The 10,307-nt window shown below is 45.9% G+C and overlaps 1 protein-coding gene across 1 annotated transcript in view; it reads right to left on the bottom strand.

The window, feature by feature from the left end:
* Positions 1-634: 634 nt before the first annotated feature.
* The window catches only part of SORL1 (sortilin related receptor 1), a 147,938-nt gene continuing 138,265 nt past the window's right edge, over positions 635-10,307 (bottom strand). Inside the window, exons 43-48 of the mRNA XM_032428035.1 lie at positions 10,103-10,267; positions 8,648-8,822; positions 7,408-7,514; positions 4,928-5,120; positions 2,236-2,448; positions 635-825 (exon numbers count right to left, since the gene is read on the bottom strand). Coding sequence (XP_032283926.1) covers positions 758-825; positions 2,236-2,448; positions 4,928-5,120; positions 7,408-7,514; positions 8,648-8,822; positions 10,103-10,267 — 921 coding nt within the window. The 3' untranslated portion in view covers positions 635-757. The remainder of the gene's footprint in view (positions 826-2,235; positions 2,449-4,927; positions 5,121-7,407; positions 7,515-8,647; positions 8,823-10,102; positions 10,268-10,307) is intronic.

Genomic DNA, 10,307 nt, shown 5'->3' with positions numbered 1-10,307 from the left:
AAGAGTCCATCCATTAACGTAAGAGAAGAAGCTGTGGCTTGCAGGGCCTTGCTGAGCTGCAGCTGTTTAACTGAAACTGAGCAATGATTCAGTGTGCTCTCCTGCCAAATACCACTATGGGACACACGAGTGAATAAAAACGGACTGTTTCCGGAATGGCAACAAAACTGCTTCTGTTCCCCACCCCTCAACCCTGCGACCCCTCATAACGTGCAGAGTCGGATGACCACGAAAGCCCTGCCTTATACAGAGTCCCAATAAATTAACAAAATTACAGAAAAGAACCTTCCCCCATAATACACACAAATACTTTCATATAAACTAAATCCAAACAAAATTTAAAATTTGAGCACACTTTCAATGAGGGGGGGTGGGAGGGATTTCACCCATCACCCTCTCTTGAAGTTTTTATTAAATACATTTCTGTGTCTTAGAAAAATAAAAAGAATGGCCAATTTGTTGAACCAAAATTATCTCACAGACTTAAAAGCATGCCCAGCAAGCACAGCCCTGTAAGACTACATTAATATGAAATCAAAGCAATTTGGTTACTGAAATCAACCTGGTTTGAAGTTCACAGTTGATTACTACAAAGTTTATTCATTCCTTGCTTTCCTTTTTTTGTTGTTTTTGTTTTTGTTTTTGGCCCATATAAAAATAACATATTGCAACTCAAAGTGCATCTTTTAAAATAAACCATCAACTATCTTTATCAAATAAAATATTTACACCATTTGGTTTCTAGTGAGGACAGCTTTCAGGCTATCACCATGGGGACGTCATCTGAAAATCCAGTTATCATGGGAGCATCTTCATCATCCTCCCCTAAAGGCAAAACAGTCGGTCCTTGGTGAGTTCCAGCGCACCTGCACCCAACCCCAACTCCCACCGCTCCGCCCCAGCCACCCCCGACACCAGCGTGAGCCCCAGCCTGGAAAATTGGGACCGCAGCCTACCAGGCGCAGTAGCCAAAGCTGAAACCCAGCTCAGCTCCCCCACTGACACTCTTGAGTCCACTTCTCCCCCATCAATGGGTGGTCAAGCTTATTTTAATGGTAGCTTGAACTTAACCAAGTAAAGAAAGTAAATCTCGTAGGAAGGAGAATCTTATTACCTACCCAAAAGTCCAACGGGTGATTTAGCTTCCCTAATTTGAATTATCCACACCCTATGTTAACACAGTGAAACCTCATGGTCTGTTTTCTCCCCTGAACCCACACTGCTCTGAGGGTAGGGATCTTAGAGGGGTTTAAGCTTTTTGAGGACAGCTTCCCAGACTAATGGATGTCCCCTTGTGGCCCCTGGTACAATCCTGTGCAAATAAGTTGTGATCCACATTCAGTGATCACTGTGTGGTATCACCATGGGTCAAACTCCTTTTGCCCCCAGTAACAGAAGCAAAGAATGCACCCCATTCATGCAAGGCAGACCAAATACTTGTACGAAGCAAGACAGGAAACTGAGAAGAAGAAGGAGCAAAGCTAATATCAAATGATCAATGAACGGGGAATTCACAAGTACTTTACAAACAAAAAAAATTATAACTGGTTTACAGAAAAAATAGGTATGTAAAATGACATTCAGCAGTCTGCGTTTGGGGAAGACCCCCAAAACACACCTAATTTATTATATTAAGTGGTCTACCAGCTCTATTAGCAGTTACTAATTTGAGCATGTAGACATTTTAAAAGGGATCTTTCTTTCTTTTTTCCATACCAAGTTATGGATACATGAAAGAAGAATGGCCGAGGAGATTTCACTAGCTATCAGAAAGACAGACAGCCAGATGGAAAGGCCGTCTTTGGACAGAAGTCATCTGGGAAAGCGTGACTTTTTCTCTTGACTAGGCTCTTCCAAGATGTCAGACCTCCAGGTCCATGAAGGATGAGAGGACTTGGAAATTCTTGAAAATCTGCTGATACTTTGGGAGTATCCCAAGCCCAGGGCCTTCCTATCCTTCCTGTACAAGGCAAGCTCCTACCAGTTTTTCCACAAGACCACTCCCGGTCTCAGGCCGGGACCACACCGCAGAAGAGACTACAAGTATTTTCGTACAGAAGCAAGTTCAAAGCAAAGGGCTCCAACTGGTTTAACCTAAAGCAGTGAGATCACTGGTTAACGATTCACTCCTCGAGTGTCAAAAGATGAGCTTAACATAGGTATTTCCTAAGCAAGGAAGCGGCTTTGCAGGGGTCCGCGCTGGGAGGAAGCACCAGGGCAGCCTGCCCCACTCACCCAGGTCGTCCCCCGAGGAGAAGATGGCCGAGCCCAGCCGGGAGCTGTAGTGGCTATTGGCAAAGGCAGTGAAGCTGTTCTGCAGCCTCCGATGCTTGGTGTACAGGACCGCAAACCCGACCCCCAGGCTCAGCAGTATCAGGAACAGGATGGGCACCACCACGGCAGCAACATCAGTGGACCTGGCAGCCCGGAACGCTGACGCGTCCCCACCTGCCAAGGCAAGAGGCCCCACAGTAAGCCTCCGACGTCAGGGCGGGAAAACGGACCAAGCAACTCGGACCCCCCCCGCCCCCACCAAAAACGCTGCTCGTCGGCAGTGACCCAAGCCACCTGCCTGGTGTGGCATGTTCCTGCACGTGGCGCCTGACTGTTTCCCGACGCCTTGCCACGAGCTGACAGCCCACGGGCCTTGTGCATGCAAATACGGTAATTACATTAGCCTAATCACGGCCTTGTTGTTTATTTAGATAATCTCTTGGAAGGGAGACCTTTGTTGGGGTATCAACATTGATTTCATTAGCATTATTACTTAAGACCACTTGCTTGCCTTACATAAGAGGATGTGAAATCAGACCACTAATTAACGAGATTGCAATTATTTCCCCCTACTTGGCACCAAAGTCACTCTGAACTGCAATTACCTGAAGCTCCATTAAGTGATACAAACGAGATTCCTTTACTGCAATGCTGACTTAACGGCTCATGAAGTTTTGAGTTTTTTTTTTTTTTACTTAGATGAAAGAGAGAAAGAACGTTTCCATACACATTTCACATTTTTAAAATGCTCTTTGCAAAGCCAGTTAGGTGTCTATGACCTAACAATGATGCTCACTTGCCCATGTCTTAAACAAATTCCAGCTCTATGATGATGTGCTGGTAGATCTGCCCCAATAGGGCTCTAGGGCAAAGCCATCCCCCTGTTGGGTTTGGGCCGGTCTTAAAAAATCCTGGGGAAAGTCTGAGCCTGAGGGCAGGAAGTGGAACTTGGGAGTCAGTTTGAGCTACAGAAGCACAGTGGACTTTTCAGGTCCCATAAGGAGCCTCATCAGGCTTGAGGTCATTCCCTGGCATAGGGCCAAGTGGTACGGGCCAGACCTGTGCCTCACGGGGAAGGCTCAGTAGCTACCCAGGGACTCATCCCAACCAGATGTTCATCGAGATGGGCCAGAGAACAGCCATTTCTTGCAAGCCCAATCTAACAACTCAATATCCATGCCTTTAATTTCTCTCATTATTGACCTACCAGGAAAAGCTGGGGCAAGATCTTATGTCGTATGTCCCAACCTAACCCCAGCTGTGAAGTGGTAAATTAGGGGATGCTCTTAGCTGGAGCAGTCAGGAGGAACCAGCATGGTGCAGGAAACAGGAATGAGTGGACCCCCTCTCCCCCCCACACCCCACTTCTGAGGGGACCCAAACATCAAGGGACAAGGCAAAGACTAACTGAGGCCTCACGGAGAGATTCTTTCTGCTTGACAATCTCGGTTTTATAAAAGCAACACTTTTTCCCTAAGTCTATTTCACAGTCGCTAATTGGTTTTACTTAAAAAGGAGGCTCTATTTAGGAAACGCTAGGTTAACAAGACTTGTTGTCTGTTTTCTGTAAGACCTTCTCAGAACCTCTAGTATGCTATGATTCTCCAAAGGGAAGCGGTTTGCAAGGTTTTCCTTTTAGGGAGGTGCCTGGGAAGCATGACATGTCGGAGCATACAACTCTAACGCAAGATTTTGGCTTGAGCGTTGGTGAATTCCTGGCTGGGAGTAAATGCTACGAAAAAAGACCAGTGGCAAAACGTCTGTTGATATCCTGGCCAAGGTACTACGATACAAGAAGAATTTCTGTGTAAAGGAAAGGTTCCTCTCCGCCATCAGCATGACCCAGCACCGATATCTGTCAGTGTTCAGAAGACAAGACGCCAGGCCAAATTCAGGTTCTGTTCTGGACCAACAGCTAAGAATGGGGGAGGCTATAAAATCAGTTACTCTATGGGAAGGAGATTATTTACTGACTTGGAAGAACCACAGGGAACATTAGCATATTGGAGGCTCTGAAAAGTCCTGCAAAAGACAAACACTAAAACTCATACTCAACCTAGTCTTTCCCAAGCAGAATCTCCTTTTGAAACAAAACCTATTTTTTTAAATTTTTTATTGTTATATTAATCACTAAACAAAACCTATTTTTAACCCATTCCCTTTCTTGAGCTTTACATTCAGAATGTGGTCACTTTGTAACCCCAGCTCCTCACAGCACACCTGGCTCAGGAAGTATTTGTTAAATCAGTGCCTGATTAAATTGATACATAAGTGATTTTCTTTTAAACTGAAAGAATATTTTATTTTTTTATTTTATTTTTTTTGAGAGAATATTTTAAATACACTTTAGAAAGACACATCTTGGGGTGCCCAGGTGGTTCAGTCAGTTAAGCATTTGACTCCTGGTTTCGGCTCTGGTCATGATCTAAAGTCCTGCTTAAGGGTCCTCACTCAGCAGAGTCTGCTTAAGATTCTCTGCCTCTCCCTCTGCCCCTCCCCCTGCTCTTGCACATGTGCGTGCTCTTTCTCTCTCTCAAATAAATAAATAAAATCTTAAAAAAAAAAAAAAAGACACAAATTCATCAAACCATACTACATCCTTCATCAATTTCCCCAGAACTGAAGACGGAAACTGGACCCATGAGTGACTTACCGGACCCCAGCTCATCATATAGCAGGACAGCAGGCTCCCCACAAATCTGGCTGCCAAAAAGGCATCTTGCTTGCACAGTGAAAGTGTAATTATGACCCAATTTCAGGTTGGAAATTTTAAAGAAATTGTCAGTAGTATTCCCAAGGTAAGCTGAGATATTCATGGCACTATCAAACATGTGTATCTCATAGCCCTGAAAACAAAGACACAAGAGATTGTTCAGGATGTTAAATAAGGAATCTGACAGCTTCTATTACTGGTTCCAACTTTATGTGAGCTCCTTATTGCAGGCTTTTATAGATGCTAAAGCACTTTGGTTTTCTTACTAGATCTTTTTACATTACCACTGAGATACTGGATTCAGAAAATGGTAATTTTCCCATCCCAAATGTCTCAAATAACTACCATGCCCACTTATGAGCTGCAAAGTGGAAGTGAAAAGCGTAGCCCTAATAAAAGCCATTTTAACAAATATTCCAGTACACATTCAAAGTTCTGGTCAACAGTCCAGATTAATATTAAATGCCACAAAGAATCCGGACAAGTCAGCAATAGTTCACCGTAATGGGATTTGACTAATAATAAATCCAAATCACAGTGGACTCCAGCAGTGGGGTAAGAAAAGTCAGGACATTTCTCCGTAGAACAGCGTGTGGGAACTCCATCTGCAGCCCACAGCTCGCTCACCAGCTCCTTGAGGCTAATGGTGGCCCCAGACCAACCGGGCCTTGAATAGAAAGCCCTTCAAGATCGGGCTGGGATCAGAACTGACTACTGGACTTCTCTGCTAATCTCTAAGTATTCCAGTGTCAAAGCTACCAACTTCCACCCCAACAACATCAAAAAAAAAAAAAAAAAAAAAGACCTCCTCTCTTATCTCTATCCACATACTGGGCCCCACTGCATACTCACAGTCTCTTGGTCCCCATTCCACTGACCTGTCTAGTCTCTGAACTCTAAGCCTGGGGGGGGGCGGGGAGAAGGACGTGCCACCTGCTTATGCACAAACCCTCCCTCTCCTGGGAGTGAAGTATTGACCTGCCATCTCAACCTGAAAGCCAGGCTTCCACCACCTCGGAGGGATCCCCGATGACAGCTGGCTGCCAAACTGGGCCTCCCAACGCCTCCTGCCCCGAATCCCATCCCTGCATTCTCCATTATAAACTGGCATTAGTTATTTTCTATCTAATAAACAGTTTCTGTAGAACATTTGCCAAATACATAAAGGTATAAAGAAAAACATTTAAATGACACAAACATCAACCATTTATTTAACTAGTCTTCTTCTGTTGGACATTAAAGTTGTTTCTCCTTTCTTACTATCAGAAATAAAACTGCCCTGAACAGCCTTGCACATAAATTCGTGATGTACATCGTTTCCTTAGAATAAGATCCTGAAAGAACTGCTGGGTCAAAGGGTATGAACGCTTTTCATGCTTCTGATACACATTACCAAAGTGCCTTATGGAAGGCATTTCCAATTCGCATTTCCAGAGTGCTAATCTCCCCAACTACAACTCATACTGGTAATACTCTTCCCCTAAAACTAAGCCTGTTTAATGTGAAAGTGTCCTATCTTTGTGGTTCAGATTATTAGTGAGGTAGATCCTTCTTTTGCTTATGGTTACTGTAGTTTTTGTTTTGTTACCTGTACCTTTTTCAAAATCAGAATATTTCTGTTTTGAACTGCTTTGAAAGCTTTCTTTATATCTGTATATATTAACCATTTACAAGTCACGGTTGGAAGAGTTGCGAGAATTTTCAAGTTTTAATCTAGCTGTTTCTGGCCTTACACTGTGACTGTTTACAAACCTAGCACCCTTTGCCGCCACCGAACCCCAAAATAGCCACAGCTGATTCACGGGGTCTCTATAGCTCCTGCTTTGTTGACCATGGGGACAAGCCAGGTCCACTCAAGAATCTGTCCACCTTTGGGTGGCAGATCTGTTCCCAGGTGACGCTCTTCTTCTCTTCCTGCCTTCTGCTGTGAATACAGTAATTGGTCTGCCGATGACAAAACAAAATAGTGTTTTCCGTATGTCAAGAGACTATCTTCAAGCACTTCCTGCCCCCTCAAACATCACTGGAAAGAAACTGCGAGGCCAGGTTGAGACTGTCCCAGGCACGGGGGCCACAGCCCTGCTCTCAGACTGGGGCTATGAAGGATGGGGCCCTGGTTCCGATGCTGAGCCCCATCCAGCTTCAGAAGGCACAGCATGGGCTCCAGCCCATTCCCGTCTTTAGGGAAAGACAAGTTCAGGAATGAAAAGTGCTTAGTGCAGAGATTCTCATCTTTAATGGGCAGTACAACCATTTCACTAATTAGCAAGCCCACAGAAAATGGTCCTTTAATTCTCAGGTTCACTCCCTTGCCCTATTCTTTTTCCCCTATCTATGCCAGCATGCTGTTAACGAGCTCATCTCTAAAACTGCATTTCAATTAGATTCCCAAAGTCATTGAGAAGGAGGGAGGAACTCACCCTGCTTTCATTAAAATGCTTTTCCTTCAAAGCTAGACTTTTCCAAAACAGAAGAACGTGGTCATTTTCTGTTATGATTTTTAAGGCATCAGGTGCAGATAATGAAACTGAAAATTAATGATGAAACAGAATATAGTTAGTGGCTATATACTGGAATCACTGTTTTCTTGTCTGTCATAGAGAGATTAGATAAATGCTAACTTGAGGGGCGCCTGGGTGGCTCAGTAGGTTGAGCATCCAACTCTTGGTTTAGGCTCAGGTCATGATCTCAGGGTTGTGAGATCGAGCTCCGTGTGGGGCTCTGTGCTGGGCGTGGAGCCTGCTTGGGATTCTCTCTCTCCCTCCCGATCACCCTCTGCCCCTCCCCCCACCCCGCTCGCACTCTTGGTCTCTAAAAATAAATAAATAAAATATTAAAAAAAAAAAGAAAAAATGTGCTAACTTGAAAGGCTAGGTTAAGGAAGAAATAAAACACCCGTGTTGCTTAGCATAGAGCCTAGCACATGGTAGACACTCGAACTGACATCTCTTTTGTTGTTGTTATAATACCTTTAGCCAAGAAATTTGGACAGTACCTCATTTAGTGGTCCTCAGAGCCACCGATGGCCAAAACCAAATTGGGTGGGGGAGAGAGGGAAGGGAAGGGATGGGATGGACCACGGTTTCCTAGCCTTGCTGGACTTCTGCTCTGGTTCCGGTCTGCTTTCCTGCTCTCCCTAGGGGCGCCCACACGGCCGGCCTGGTGGGGCTGAGCCTCCGTCACAGACACTCTGACACTGTGTGCTGCTGCCCAAGTACCCCAGCTCACTACCTGCTTTCCGAACCAGTCTGACTGCCGAGCCCACCGCGGGCTGGCAGCAAGGCCCCTTCAATCCTACTGCGCAGTTACTGGGCTCCCTCCTTGGCTACACATCACCCTGCCTCGAGGAACCATGTGATTTCAGCCCAGCTTCCCATCCTTGGCTTTCGTGGAAAATGCTCAGTTTTATTTCCTAACTCTTTTGGGTATTCCTGCTCTTCTCCCCCACAAGTGTCAAAACCAGCCAGGCAGGAGAGTGAAAAGAGACACAGGATACCCCCCAGTCCACCACCCTGCCCAGGCACTGGAAGCCCACCCCTCCGGGCCCGCTGCGGATACTGAAGGGGGTGTTTGTACTTTCTGCTGTTAATGTCTAGGCGTCCTAGCAGCCCTGCGGGCCCCTTGCTGGGTGGGAAGGACCCTAATCTCTCTCCCGTTTACCTGTGGTGATTTTTATGCTGGAATCTTTGCTCATGTTCCCCAGTTGGACAACGATGTGGTATTTCCCTCCAGGTTCCAACTTGGTAAGGGTGTATTCCACAGTACTGTTGCGGGATTTTATTTTGTAGCTTCTGTCACTCTTTCTTATTAGATCTTTGACAGCAATTGCATATAACTGGGACAAGAAAAAGAGACCTTAATGGTAATCAGAAACTCAGTGCTTTTTCACTCTTTGCAATTCAGTGGCGAACGATGTAACCTAAGTGTATCAAGGGCTGTGACCCATAGCAACCACCTTCTGAGCCCTGCAGCCTGACTCTGTTCTCTGGAAAGCCTTTGGGGTGGCCAGGTCCAGACTTGGAACAAGCACTCACTCCCAGAACTGTGCAGAGAATTATTGATTTGACCCAAAAAAATGAGCCTAGGGAAAGTCACATTTATTGTGGCATCCACAGAGAGGTTGGAACAGGCAAGAGCAATTCAAATTCAGTGTTCATTGTGTCTCCCCAGCTGTAATAGTTCCAGGTAGTGTCAGAGGACACAATGAAAGGACAACAAATTCTACTTATTGTCTCCCGGGTTGCTTTTTACATATGTGGAGGCCAGGGCAAACACAGGGACATGTGGTAAGTACAGGAAACTCAATCACCAGGAAGAATTGGAGAGTCAAGGAGAGCCTGAGCAACCGAGTAAAACCACCCACCCCAGGGATGAGGGAGAGGGCACAGGGGATGGAGGGAAAAGCAGCCTGGGCCAAAGGAAAATGGGAGCAGTTTTCCAGAGTTACTGCGTCTTATTTATTTATTTCTTAATTTTATTTTATTTTTTAGAGGGGGAGGAGAGGGCAGAGGGAGAAGCTCAAGTAGGCTCCACGCCCAGCACAGAGCTCGATCTCATGACCCTGCGATCACGACCTGAGCTGAAATCAAGAGGTGGACGCTTAACCGACTGAGCCACCCAGGCGCCCCTCACCTCTTTTTTTAGAGCAAGAGCCGGTCAATGTTTTTGTAAAGGTTCAGATAGAAAATACTTTTAGGTTTTGGAGACCAAATGGTCTTTCCCAGAGCTATTCAATTCTGCCATTTGTAGTGTGAAAGCCGTCACAGATAAGATGTAAATGACTGGGTAGAGCTTGGTTCTAATCAACTGTATTTACAGAAACAGGCAATGAGCTGCACTTGGCGGGCAGGCCTTTGTCTGCCATCCCACTTTACAGGCTCAGGGAAGGGAAGGTAAGAAGGCAGAAAAGAACGAATAGAAAAGCGGGAAATAATGGGGGAAGGGAAAACTCCGAAGAGGCACTTATAAGGACCCCATCTTTGGGCACACAGATATGGAGACGAGACCTCCCAGAGCTCCCACCGCCAGGCCTAGCTTTCCCATGACAGCACCCCCTGCCCTGTCCCCAACCATGCCAAGAATAGTAATGGCTGGCTGGATACCCGGCCCTCTCACCAGGTCCTGGTTAGGAGAATCATACGGGGATTCCCACTTGATGACAGCTGAGGTTTTGCCAGTATGAACTGAATGCAGGTGACGAGGTGGGAGCCTGCTGTCTGGGATCATCCTCACCACAACGTAGTCGGAGGATGGCCCTTGGTAGGGCACCACCACCCGGACCTGAAACCAATACCACGGGGACGCATGGAGTTGGCACGAA

The sequence above is a fragment of the Phoca vitulina genome, unplaced genomic scaffold (assembly GCF_004348235.1).
Source record: "Phoca vitulina isolate PV1807 unplaced genomic scaffold, GSC_HSeal_1.0 scaffold38, whole genome shotgun sequence".
Taxonomy (NCBI): Eukaryota; Metazoa; Chordata; class Mammalia; order Carnivora; family Phocidae; genus Phoca; species Phoca vitulina.
The sequence above is the reverse complement of the archived record's forward strand: the minus strand, read 5'-3'. Positions and strand labels throughout refer to the sequence as shown.